Source organism: Alligator sinensis, unplaced genomic scaffold (assembly GCF_000455745.1).
Source record: "Alligator sinensis unplaced genomic scaffold, ASM45574v1 scaffold656_1, whole genome shotgun sequence".
Classification (NCBI taxonomy): Eukaryota; Metazoa; Chordata; order Crocodylia; family Alligatoridae; genus Alligator; species Alligator sinensis.
In genome coordinates this window covers 891,627-904,846 of record NW_005842333.1, presented here as the reverse complement: position 1 = coordinate 904,846, position 13,220 = coordinate 891,627, and the positions used below count along the sequence as shown (strand labels likewise).

Below are 13,220 nucleotides of genomic sequence, written 5' to 3'. Positions count from 1 at the left end.
TCTGTTCATCATGCATCTGCTGATGCACGATAAAGTGCCTTTGGCTTTTTTGATGGCTTCGTCACACTGCCGACTCATGTTCATCTTGGAGTCCACTAGGACTCCAAGATCCCTTTCCACTTCCATGCCACCCAGCAGGTCATTCCCTAGGCTGTAGGTGTGCTGGACATTTTTCCTCCCTAGGTGCAGCACTTTGCATTTCTCCTTGTTGAACTGCATTCTGTTGTTTTCTGCCCACTTGTCTAACTTGTCCAGGTCTGCTTGCAGCTATTCCCTGCCCTCCGGCATGTCCACTTCTCCCCATAGCTTTGTGTCATCTGCAAACCTGGACAGAGTACATTTCACTCCCTCGTCCAAGTCGCTGATGAAGACATTAAAGAGTATCGGTCCAAGGACCAAGCCCTGCAGGACCCCACTGCCCACACCCTTCCAGGTCGAAGCCGACCCATCCACTACTACTCTCTGGGTGCGACCCTCTAGCCAATTCGCCACCCACCGGACTGTGTAGTCATCCAAGTCACAGCCTCTTAACTTGTTCACCAGTATGGGGTGGGATACCGTATCGAAGGCCTTCCTGAAGTCTAAGTATACGACATCCACCCCTCCTCCTGTGTCCAGGCGTTTCGTAACCTGGTCATAAAAAGAGACTAGATTGGTCAGGCATGATCTACCTGCTACGAACCCGTGCTGGTTTCCCCTCAGCATAATTTGTCCTGCCGGGCTCTCGCATATGTGAGCCTTGATAATTTTTTCAAAGACTTTGCCAAGGATGGAGGTGAGACTGACTTGATATTATCAAGTATCAAAATAGTTGCCTAAAAAACAAACCAATCTCACCTTTTCTGGGATGCTAACAGCCTGGCAAAGAGTAGCTTTCCAACCTCCACTATGAACACTGACTGCAAGAGGTCACCTTTTATATCAATGTGGAACAGGACCTCCAGCAGCCCTTGCAGCTCCAGCTGCAAGCAACCATTTACTCAAGGAGTCTCCAGTCATCAATTCTAACCCTCTCATACAAGGCACATAACTAAAATACCAATACCGCCCCACAGCATGCCATAGGTAAAAGGAGGGAAGAGAGCAATACCGTAACAGAGAAGTGGTTGGTTAATGCAGAACTGCCCAAGTGGTAGCTGACAGGACAGGTCAGCGTGGCTGCTAGAGCTGTTGTGCTGGTGCAATTGAGGAACCCTGGGGGTGAATGCTGCCACCACTCAGTCTGCCCCCAACGGGTGTATCTACACATGCAGGCACGTGTGCTTGCAGCAGCTCAAATAGAAGCGGTGCAAATTTGAACCAGGGCTTTTTGCCTCGGTGCAAGTGCACGGACATGCACTTTGGTGTGGGGCAAATTGTGCTACCTGAGGCAAAATAACCCTGCCTGGTTCCTCCTGGATCTGCAGCCTAGGACCAGCACCTGTGCTGTCCCCAGAAGTATAAAAAGCTACCCTGTCCTAGCCCCATCAGTGCAAAAAGCTGCCCTGTCAAGTAACAGTCCAGGACTGTGCCCTGCCCCGTTTTTTTCTCTGCGGGTTTTTTTGACCCCTGGATACCCAGGGGTCTAATTTTGCCCCAATGCTGCATATCTGCATTGCAGAGAACGTTTTCTTGTTCCTGCATGTGCCTCTTGCAGCATCTCAAAAGGAGTTTGAGATGCTGCAAGAGGTATGTGTGGGCTTATCTGGACGCGCTCAATCTGTCTACTACCAAACTTGGGGTCTTTAGTCACCACTGGCAACTCAAAGCAGCAGCGCTGGTAGTGTTCACCCCCGGGGTTCGAGCTACGCCAACACAAGCTGCTCTAGAAGCTGCATTAACAAGCTGCCACCAGAGGTGGATCATTTGGCCGCAAGAAGCCCCACAGGCCAAATAAGTTGAACATGCCTGGGTTAATACTGGCTCAGAAAAAAGTCTCTTCCCTTTTTCAATACAGCAGAATTTGACAAAAATCAGGAAAATGAGTAGCCCATGACCCAGTTTCTTCTAGTAACCTTAAAAACATTTTCTGGCAAATCCAAGACTCAGAGAAACAGCACTTATTCTACTCACATTTGAACACTGATCTCCTAGCTGGTTGTTTTGTAGTATTTCATTCACGTGGCGGCTTAATTCTTCTTCAATCTCTAGACCAGTTGCATCTGCATTTTCATCTAAAAACTGAATGGCAGAAGAGAGGAAATCAGCACCCTTGTGCCATTCTACTGCTGCCGACTCAAAATGGGGGAGTTACCTACCCTATTCAAGACAGCTTCAAGATCATAAACGGCATGAAGCAACCCTTTCTCCAGGACCTTCAGCTGGCTTAGCAGTAAGTGAACCACTGCTCGGGTGCATGTCAGCAAGCAACAGTTTAAACAAGAACCACGGATGAGAAAGTATAATTTCTGAAAAGGGGAAAAAAAAGTTAGTCTGGTACATTGAATAGCCTGGGAAGCAGAAGAGTTGCATAGACCTTATGGAAGAGCCCAATCCAATTTAGAAGTTAATCTAGTCATTACATCTAACCACAAATACATTTACTAAGAACTATGAAGATGATGTCATAACAATTTTAAGTTACTTGACAATGATACTGAAAGTCTTCAACCTGCACTGCTTTCAAAAAGAGGACTTGAAGGAAGCTTTTCAAAGGCCACTCTTGAGAACTAGCTTCTCCATGCATCCATTCATCTGCAGACAGGAACAGAATAGCCTCATTCCATTTTATTCATGCTCTTGTAATTTTCTTCCCCCAACACACAAGCAAGTGCACGCACAAACACACACACACTCAGATCCTCCACACCCTGGCCAAGAAGAAAAAGGCATTGATGGGAAATACTGTTCTTCAAAGCCTATTTACAGAAAGTTAGTCTGAGGAAAACACTCATCTGCTGAGCTTGAATTAGCTGCAGCACTCGAAGACACTGTGACATCTGAATTTGGTCTAGATATGCCCCGTCCTGAGATATGCTGTCTAATCCTGACAGACACAACCCAGATATAAATCCCTACTTTGAATCAGGGATACCCATATCATGACATGAGTACTCTGTGATATGTCATGATATTAGCAGGCTGCTGGGGAGGATAGCTCACTTTGTCCCCCTTACTAGACCTAAGACACCTTTACTTGACAAGTATTGATTGAAACAGGTGTGTTTCCACCAAACACCCGTTTCAAAAAATAGGATTGATAAGATTCAGAGGTGCAATTTCAATCTCCCCCCAAAAATAAAAATCCGTGCCCCCGGATCTGTGTGCAGCAGAGCAGGCTGCAGCTGTGGGCGGGCCCAGGCTCCTCCCAGCATAGGGAGAGGGGGGGGCTGGGCTGGGTCCCCCATAGTCTGCCAACCTCCCTTTCTGGCACCACCGCCACCTGCCCTGAGCGCAGCCCAGCCCAGCCCAATGAGCAGCTCCCAAATGAGTGGCACACAGTGGTGGGAGCACCACCCCCACCCCGGATGAGCCATGGCTGTCCCATGCCTTCCCTGCCCCAGCCCCACTCCCTCCCTCACCGTGGGGGCCTTGATCTGTCCTCCCACACTCCTTCCCTTCCCCCTCCCCTTCTATCACACCAGATTTACCAGCTGCATGCAGCTCTCCAAACTACTGGGCTACGCTTCTCACCACCTACATGGTACACTGAAGCTGCGCGCATGCATGGGGCATTTATTGGCCAAATTACTGGCCATATCAGGCTGATTTCCAATACAGACAATTTTCTTTATATTGGTACTAATCCGATATCGGACCAATGCATCTGTGCACCTCTAGCAGTACTATTTGAGTGAAACTGACCACTAATTTCTACTTATCACTGATTAACTCAAGACAGAGTGATCTTGCACTGAATAGCACTATTAAAGGGATAAATATTTTCTTCTATATCTGGTCATTAAAACAGCAGCTGCTTCTAATAAATTTGACAATAATTACAATCAAAGGAAGCGAAAGACTAGATTGTTTTTAAGTCAGAGGTTGGCAATAGAAGTACATGGATACATTGATTCGATCTCAGATCAGTACTGATATAAAGAAAAGTGTCTCTATCTGATATCAGTCCAATGGGGCCTATAATTTGGCAGATCAATGCCTCCCACAGTGAGGGAGGGGGCAGGAGCTGCCCAGCTGGGGCAGGGGGCATGTAAGACAGAGGCTTGGCTCATGGGGTGGGGGCAGCTCCCGCTGCTGCTTGTACCCGGGAGGAGTTGGGGTGTGCCCCTGGATCTACGCGGGGCAGGCTGCAGCTGCGAGGTGGAGCCGGAGTTGCACGGGGCTTTTTTTGCCAGGGGCTGGACTCAAAATGGGCTCTGGAGGCGCTGGGAGGAGGCTGCAGCCACCCCAGCTTTTCCCAGCGCTTGGGTGGAGGCAGGGCATTCAGCCGTGGCTGTGCCGGGCAGTGGCATGGGGCTAGGAGCAGAGCTGCGGTGAAAGAAAAGCCCCGCACAGCCCTGGCTCTGGCTCCACCCTGCAGCTGCAGCCCACCTGCCATGCTTTGTGCAGATCTGGGGGCACATGCCCCTCTGCCCCTGCCCTCCCTGGGTGCAAGGCACTGCCCCCTTCCCCTGCCACAAGTCATGCCTTCATCCCATGCTCCCCCACCCCAGCTGAGCAGTGCCTCCCCCTGCCCCCTCCCTAACAGTGGGGGGCGTTTATCTGAGCCCCCCCCATGCCCCTCCCCTCCCCCTCCTCTTTTACCACACTGGACTTACCACCTGATGGCAGCTGTATTAGATCGGTATCAGCCGATAAGCCTCCTTAAATATCAGCTATGGATGTTGCCCCCAAAATCTCAATCAGTGTGCCCCTAGTTGGCAACCGATGGCCCATGATCTTCATCTGGTTAATAGACCCGGGGCTTCAGTGGCATTCAGCACAGGGGCTTCATCTGGAGCCATGATGTACCATGGCTGGGTAGCCAAAAATTGTAGCAGCTAGCCAGCCTCAGACCCAAGCTGGGTCACTCCAGCTCACTATTGGAAAACACTGCTGATTTACATCCATTTTATGGACTTCTGTGCTTCTTATCGTTAGGGACCACTGGAATGTGCCAGAAGTACACTGTATGGTAGCTCCTTTAATCTTACAGTATTCCCCACACACCACCCCACCACTGATTGACGGAGGGTCCCCACTGCTCGCCCTCAATTGGCAAGGAGGCAAAAACCTGTTTTAAATACACTGCGGTTTTTACCTCCTCCTCTCTATTGGTAGAGAAGCCCCAACAGCCCCACTGCCTGCTACTGACTGGACAGGAGGCAAAACCCGGGGCATAATTAAAACTGCAGTTTGCCTCCTGCCCATCAGAAGTGAATGGCAAGGCCAACAGGGACCCTCCACCAGTCAGCAGCAGGGGCACACACGGGGGAAATTCCAGTGGTCCTTATTTACGATTTAACTTCTCTGTGCCTGCACTGAAATATTCCTCAAGTACCATAGAATCACAGAGCAGTAGGGCTGGAAGGGACCTCCAGAGATTATCTAGACCAGGGGGTTTCAACCTCTTTTTACAAAGTGTACCCCTTCTCTCTCAAATATCCAGCTCAGGTACCCCTTTATTTTTTTTTTTCTTGTTTTAAAGGGGAGGAGGGGGTGCAAACTGAGGACCCCGCGGTGAGGGAGGGAACGGGGCTGGGGCTGCACAACCACGGTAAGAGTGCGGGACAGAGCTGCAAGCGGCTTGTCCGGGGGGAGCGGGGAGAGCTAGCGCACACACCCCAGGAGGGATCTGCACACAAGGTGAGGACAGGTTGGCTCAGCGGTGGGGGTGGGAGTGGGGCTGTCCAAACGGGGCAGGGCACAGGACTGAGCCGCATGCAGGGCAGATCCCGCAGCTATGTGTACCTCTGGGAGGACACGCGTGCTTGAGTGACCGGATCTGCACGGGGCAGGGTGGGCTGCCGCAGAGGGCTGGGGCTGCGCCCGGCTCTTCCTGGCAGGCAGGGGTATCTAGACAACAAAGATGCACGACTGACACGCAACCCCACCACCAGCTGAACGCACATCGAAGAAGAGCGGGTTGTAGACAGTGAGCGGAAGATCGATGTGGCCGAAGTGCCCCGGGCAGCTGTCAAAGTCCTGCATGCAGGTGGTGCAGGCTTCTCTGGCGTCCGGCGGGCCCAGAGACAGGTCGTAGAGCCCGTTGGCGGCTGGATTCCCCACATTGTCCAGGTAGCGCGGGTTGGTGATGGCTTTCACGCTTAGTTTCCTGAAGATCAAGACAGAGGCTCAGCACCCCAAGCCTCTCCCCTCCCCCTGCCAAGGTGTTAAATGGGCTCACCCGCCCCCAGCCCGCCAGAGTGGTAGCGTCCTCCCTCGCTCACCCCCAAACCCCTGGAGCAGCACCGCCCACCGTTGGGGGGGGCTCATCCTTGCAAGACTACACGCCCCAACATGCACAGCGCGCAAGCCCCGCCGGGGAACGCCGCGAAGCGGCGCACGGCATGCCGGGAGCTGTAGTTCCCCGCCGGGTGGGGGGGGCCCAGCTCGCTCCTCACCTGAGCTCCTCGGCCGTGTACATCCCGAAGGAGATCTCGGACAGCCGCCGCCACGGCACCTCTCGGAGCGGCGCCATGACGAGCAGGCGGACGGGCGCCCCCGCTGCTACTAGTCTCCCGACCCGACAGACTCGCGGCTGCGCCACGCGGTGCCGGAGTGTCCGAGAGGAAGGGGGAGGGGCCGGAACCTACCAAGTGCCGGGGAGAGGGGGGAAGGAATGGTATTTCCCCGAAGGAATGGTACCGCCCTTTCCGGCGTGCGCCGTGTGGGATGCCAAGATGGCGGTGCGGTGGCTAGGTGCCGCGTCGTGGCGGCAGTCGGGACAGCTCCGCGGACGGGGCCGTTTGCAGGCGCCCGGCTCCGGGAGGGCGCAGCCGTGCAGGTGCGGGCCGCGGTCTGGCGGCTCCAAGTGGGGAGGCTGCCGCCTGGCAAGCCGGTGATTCCGGCGGGGACGGTTGAGCAGTGGCGTATGCGCCATGAGGCTTGGGCGGTAGCGGCTGTTTTCGCAAGTTGAGCGTCTGGCCGTGTGCGACGCGCGGCGGGGAGAGTTTTGCGCATGCGTCATGGCGGCCCCGGGCGCGCTCCGAGGCTCTGCAGACCGGGCTCTGTTACAGGAGGACCGGAGTTGGAGACCTGGCTGGGGCTGTCGGAGGGACTTGAGTATCTGCCACTCCCCCAGCTTCAGAGAGACCTGGTGGGCTGTGTGCAGCCGCTTTGGGAATGATGTCGTACTCCCTGCAGCACCAGCTGGGTGATGTGAAGCAGGCTGGGGTGCCAGTCTGCCTGCAAGAAGAAATGCAAAAATCTTGAGCTCTTGGTTCAGAGATGATGCCTTTTTGAAAAAAAAATGTCTTTTTTTTTTTTTTTTTCCAAGCTTTTGGGCTCAGGGAAAATGAAGGATAGTAAAAAGTCCCCATGGGTAGGAAATAAACTTCATTTTTGCACAGAGGGAGCTGGAGATGGAAAATCTGTCCCTCTGGGTCCATGAGACCATCTTTGTGAGTTGCTCTTCGTTGTGCAGATCAAGCAGGATGCCTTCCCTGGTGGTGTCAGATGGCAGGCAGGGAGGTATAGAAATCATTTCTTGTTCAGTGATGAAGTTTAGAATCCAAAATTGGCTAGAATTCACCAAATGCATCCCTTCTGCATGCAGTCAGGCATGGGTAGGTTCATGCAGGGTCAAGCCAATGTGGAGCCTGTGTCACCCCTACCCTGCAGCAAGGCCAAGGCTACGAGTCCATCTGTAAGCAGAAATAATTTGTTTAGACCTTGGAGCAAGCGTGACTGCTACACGTGACATGTATTACGCAATTATGCAGTAAATTTTGACCTGCCACATCCAAAATAATGATTGCACCACAGAAGTGATTCTCCAGCTATGAAAGGAGCCAGCCAGCTATCAAGTTTGTATTTGAAAATGTGGAGGAACTCGAGAGCTGGCTTCTGTCTGGTTATTTTGAACATGTGGAAAGGCCCGTCGAGATTAAGTATGAATGGCTCTGCACTTAGATTATGACAGAAAACTAAGCGCAGTCGAGAGAGACCTGCAGTAGAGGATTCATAGATGCTAGGGTCGGAAGGGACCTCAATAGATCATCGAGTCCGACCCCCTGCATAGGCAGGAAAGAGGGCTGGGTCTAGATGACCCCAGCTAGATGCTTATCTAACCTCCTCTTGAAGACCCCCAGGGTAGGGGAGAGCACCACCTCCCTTGGGAGCCCGTTCCAGACCTTGGCCACTCGAACTGTGAAGAAGTTCTTCCTAATGTCCAATCTAAATCTGATAAGGATGTCTTATGTCTGTAGCAAGCCACACACGTCGGGCCTGAGCGCAAAATCTATAGAGAGGAGAGTAGATAAAGATCCTGCACCTGGGGTTTTCAGTCGGTTCACTTTCTGAGAGCTTTGTGTCAGGCCTATGACAGTGTTCATCTGGCTTCTGTCTCTAGATATATAGCTGTATATAGATATTCCAGCTTAAAGCTTTTGTTTATGTAGGCAGCATTGCCCTGCTGAATATGCAAAACAAATAGAAAGCTTGGGAGAAGTCTCTACAAAAGCATGAGGCCAGTCTCTCCCTTCAGTTTGCCTTCTGCTTTTGAACTTTATGAATGTATTTTCAAGCTTTACTGCAGCCACAATGGCCAAAAACTTGCACAGTGCTTTTTTACCCCCCCAATTGTTTGAGATTCTCCTTTAGTTGTCCAATTCTAACAGAGCTTTAGGAAAAAAAACTCAGACATTGGCAACATAGCCAGTTTCAGACTATTGTCAATGCTTTAGTCCCTTGCTGCCTATAAGCTTGTTTTTGCAATGTATATTGATCTGTGTGTTCCTAAAAACCATTACAAAACTGGCTACCTTTTGCTTCCACAGGCTTTGTTCAGAAAGTGCATCACTTCAGAAGACTGTATCTGATCCAGGAGGTACAGTATATTCATTGAATATTTTTTCCAGCACTGCCAAATGCACTGTGTGGGAGTTGAGCTAAATGCACATAAATTAAAACTTACTACATTTGGGTCTCTTTGCACTGAAAATAAGAATCTGTTTTTAACTATTAACAGTTTAAAATGCTACGTTTTGTTTGCAAGTTTCTTTCTAACAATGCTGTATTCGATATTGTTTCCTCAAGTTCCCAACGAAGAAGTTGTCATTCCAAGAAGGAAAACATGGTGAGTGTTTATTTTCCAAATATAACTGAAAGCTAAAAACATTTATTCTGAGACCATCTTGCTGAACTTAACTTGCTTCTGTAAGTTGCAGCAGTAGTGTGGAGCAGTGTCTCGCCATTGCTTTCTATTAGAGAATACTCGGTCTCTTGAGAAAAGAGTTGACACTCTCTGTCATTTTTGCATTCACTGTCATGGTGTTTCTCCTAACGATAAAAAGAAATACAGGCAGTCCTTGGACTTACGACACAATTGGTTCCTGAAAACTGCGTCTTAAGTCAAAACGTAACTCGGAACCAATTTTCTCATAAGAAACAATGTTATAAATGGGGGATTGGTTCCTGAACCCAGGTCCAATACCCTACTTTCACCAAAAATACCCCAGAATTTTGTACTCAATCAATTATAGATGAGTCATATAGCTAGATTAATGTATTTATATTGTAAATAGCAATCATATTGATTTGGAAGGACTTATTTGAGGTGACTTTGCTGGACTTTTTGAAGGGTTCTTGGCTGGAGTCTTTTCAGCAGTCTTGGCTTCAGGTTTTTCTGGAGTCTTGTCTGCTTTCTTAAAGAAAGCATCCAAGGAAGTTTGGACAGATGTTCTCCAGGGAGATGGGTAACGCAGCGAACTTGTTTGCTGGCGTAGCGTCACATCGGATCAAGCGTTGTAAGTTGAAACTGACATCAGAAAGTTGAAACAGGGTGTCAATTTATGAACGTAAGTGCGAAACGTTGTAACTTGAAACTTTGTAAGTCAAGGACTGCTTGTATTCGGCTGTTATAAAAGTGTGTTAAAGATCCCATTTGTGGACACCCCCCCCCACCCCTTCCCAGTGGGGATCAGAAGCTTTCTGGATACCTTCCCTCTGTACTTATCTATATGCTAACAGTAAAAACTTAAAAAAACAAGTTTGTATTGGAATGCATGAAGAACAAAGCCGCATGGGAAGACTGGACAAAGGGCTCTGTCTTTAGTAAGCCACTCCTTACCTGTCCTTTAAAGGACCATTTTAATGACCCTCTGTAACATCAGAGTTTGCTCCTTCATTACTTAGATACCCTATTTATAGATTTCATAGACATCAGGGCTGGAAGGGACCTCGGAAGATCATCGAGTCCAGCCCCCCGCCCAAAGGGCAGGAAGTCAGCTGGGGTCATAGGATCCCAGCAAGATAAGCATCCAGTTTTATAGCCAAACTTTACTGATCCTTTGGGGTGTCTGAGGCTAAGAGGCAGTTCCATGTAGCTGAAGCAGATGTTGGTGTAAATGGAATAGATTGATGAAAGCCAAGCAGCATGCATTTTTTGTGAGCCCTTGACTTGAAGAGCAGGTTATTCTGAAGGGGGTGTGCTCACATGAGGATGTGTGTTGCATCCACTTCATTCTAGTTAATCTCTGGTGGCAAGGTGGCTGGAGTGCTGAGTAGTCCTGCTTGCTGTGCCACGTATCTAGCAGGGAGATACTGCAGGCACCAGTGTGGGTGAATCTTTAGTGATTCAGTGCCGTAGCAACATACTACCAGACAAAGATTTGAGTATAGATCTCTGAGTTTTCAGGGCCTTGGAGTGCCGTGGGAAGAGAAAATATTTTGTCATTGAAAACCAATGGTAACTGTAAGTAATGCTCATCCAGTAGCTGATCAAAGAGGTGGTTTCTGTCAATTGGGGCCTATGAAGGAGTATTCTAGAAACTCTTTGCTCTCCACCATGCTCCTTCCCAACTTTATGTGGTGTGTTTGGTGCAGGAAAATATATACTTGTTCATCCGGTATCTCAAAGGCAGAGTACCTAGTTCCCAAAACTTGTCTAAATCTTTCCTAACTATGCAGTTGGTTTAGTAAATGAGATCACCCACAAAAATCCTTGCCTCCTGCAAATTTCCTCGACCAGCACAGCTACACCGCCACTCCCAACTCTGCTGCTTCATCTGTTAAACTAAACTTTAATGCCCCCTTCCTCCAACTAGAAATGAAATATTATTCTAAACACTATTAGAGCATTGTTGACCCGAGTAGTGCAGTTTTGTTTAAAATATTGATCATCTGGGAATTGTAGTGTTCTGTATTAAATGTGAAAATGCATAGATGTTGAAAGCCTGTTCCACTCTAATGCAAAGCTCTTAAATTTAGGGATAAACTTGCAGTTCTTCAAGCACTTGCATCTACAGTAAAACGTGTAAGTACTTCTTTTATGCATAATCAGGCTTATGCAGTTAGGTAGTGCTGTTTGTCTAACACATTAGTCTCTCGCTCAAATCTCTATTGTGGAAATTGAAAAGTGGCATCCCAGCTCCTATTTGAGCAAAAACCTGTCACATCACATGGCACCCTTGGCAGTGTCCCTAGAAGGTATTAATTTCCTTAATGAAAGAAAAATTATTTCCTGGCTGAAACCATAGCAGAAGCAAGATGGACACACTGCCCTACCAATTTAGTTTCTAGGTTGCTGCAATTTACCAAATAAAGTAGCTAATCCAGGAAATCTATACCCAAGCCTTCCACCACCCTGCAAAGGGCAGTCTTGCCTATACTGCTTTTTATCATACTTTTCTTCCAATGTGATGCATGCAGACTATCATTTTTTCTGTAATACTAGACAAGTGATACAACAAGAGTCCATGACGCTGGTAATTTGAATCCCTCATGGTGCATGAGATAAATGAAGAACCCATAGCCTGCCATCACCACATCTTTTAAGGACAAGTTGCCAGTGAATCTGGAGGCTTGGATAACCCATCAGTTTTCAGGAAGTTGGTTGGGGGGGGTAAGGAATGGACTCCATTGTAGCAGAGTAGTCATGGTACTCTTAAGGGCCGTGTCCACAAATGTGGCCGTACAATATGTGGCACCACAGACTCATCTGCGGCACCACATATGGCACATTCAGGCATTTTCCGCACTACTACCTTGCAGTGTGGGATGGGGTTTTGACCCCTGGAGATCCAGGGATCAAAAACCCCATGCAGAAAAAAAGTGGAGTGGCGCATGCGAGGACAGAGCATGCCATCCAAAACCAGAGCCTGACTGGCCAGAGCCATACTCCAGCTGCCGGCGAGGCTCCCAGCTACAGGAGCGCCACAGCTGCAGCTTCCCCAGGACCCCAGGTAAGGCAGCTGGGCCAGCAACTGCATGGCCCCAGCCTCCCCTACCCCACCCAGGATAACCTGCCACGTGCCAGAGAGTGCATGGCACAGGTGTTCCCCAAGGACAAGTAGCAGCGGCACAAGATGTCCTGCTGCTAGTTGTCCCCAGGGAACCAAAAGTCTGCACTCGTCTGGACTCAGCCAAGGAGTCTTTTCCTGGGCACCGTTATGAAAAGAGTCAGCTCCAGATCCCTCTCAACTTCTTACCATATAATCACATGTATGGATAATCTGGAGTAGTTTAGAACTGTTATTTTATACTGTACTGTATTGCTATGAGTCGCATGCATGTGGAAGTTTAAAAAGGGGGAAATACAGCGTGTGCACCAATAAAGCATAAAGCCAGAGTCAGTACTGCCCTGTACCTTGTGCAGCCCTGGTTAATTTTAACTAATTATGCTATTTAATTGCTATGTAGGTTAAGCTTCTAAAAGAGCCTCACTCGCATTTCTGCTTCTTGATCTATAACATTATAAACCAAGACATGCTGTGGGCATGAATTTGTAAATAGGGGTCTGTCCTTTCTGAAAATTATGAGCCAAATCCTGAGTGTATCCTCATTCTTCATTAACATCTGAGAATTGAGAGGACTTGTTATCCTGCAAAAGACTCACTATCTTGGAGTAATGAGACTCTTAGAATTAACATTTAGTCTTCTTAAAATAGTGTAATAGTCTCAGTATACTTATACATTTACTCCTGAGTTAAGACACTCCCACATTTCAGTGGAGGGATTTCTGTTACTTAGGCTATGTGTCTTGGCACAGCTGATCTGTTTCACTGAAAGAAATGGGTGTTATCTGTTATCCCACAGGGTCAGACACCTGCCACTCCTCAGAGTGACAGAGGCTCAATCCTGCTGAGTAACATCTCCCTGAACAGGGAAACCCAGAGCTTCAGGGGAGCAATCCTGTATGC

The 13,220-nt window shown here is 48.9% G+C and overlaps 2 protein-coding genes across 2 annotated transcripts in view; one reads left to right on the top strand and one right to left on the bottom strand.

Annotated features, from left to right (window-relative positions):
- The window catches only part of POLR1A (RNA polymerase I subunit A), a 64,245-nt gene extending 57,627 nt beyond the window's left edge, over positions 1–6,618 (bottom strand). Inside the window, exons 1-4 of the mRNA XM_006028651.2 lie at positions 6,483–6,618; positions 5,989–6,193; positions 2,238–2,387; positions 2,053–2,160 (exon numbers count right to left, since the gene is read on the bottom strand). Of these exons, the coding sequence (XP_006028713.1) occupies positions 2,053–2,160; positions 2,238–2,387; positions 5,989–6,193; positions 6,483–6,559 (540 nt within the window). The 5' untranslated portion in view covers positions 6,560–6,618. The remainder of the gene's footprint in view (positions 1–2,052; positions 2,161–2,237; positions 2,388–5,988; positions 6,194–6,482) is intronic.
- PTCD3 (pentatricopeptide repeat domain 3) overlaps positions 6,523–13,220 on the top strand; it is a 35,270-nt gene continuing 28,572 nt past the window's right edge. Inside the window, exons 1-4 of the mRNA XM_006028650.3 lie at positions 6,523–6,865; positions 8,859–8,908; positions 9,118–9,157; positions 11,290–11,335. Of these exons, the coding sequence (XP_006028712.2) occupies positions 6,558–6,865; positions 8,859–8,908; positions 9,118–9,157; positions 11,290–11,335 (444 nt within the window). The 5' untranslated portion in view covers positions 6,523–6,557. The remainder of the gene's footprint in view (positions 6,866–8,858; positions 8,909–9,117; positions 9,158–11,289; positions 11,336–13,220) is intronic.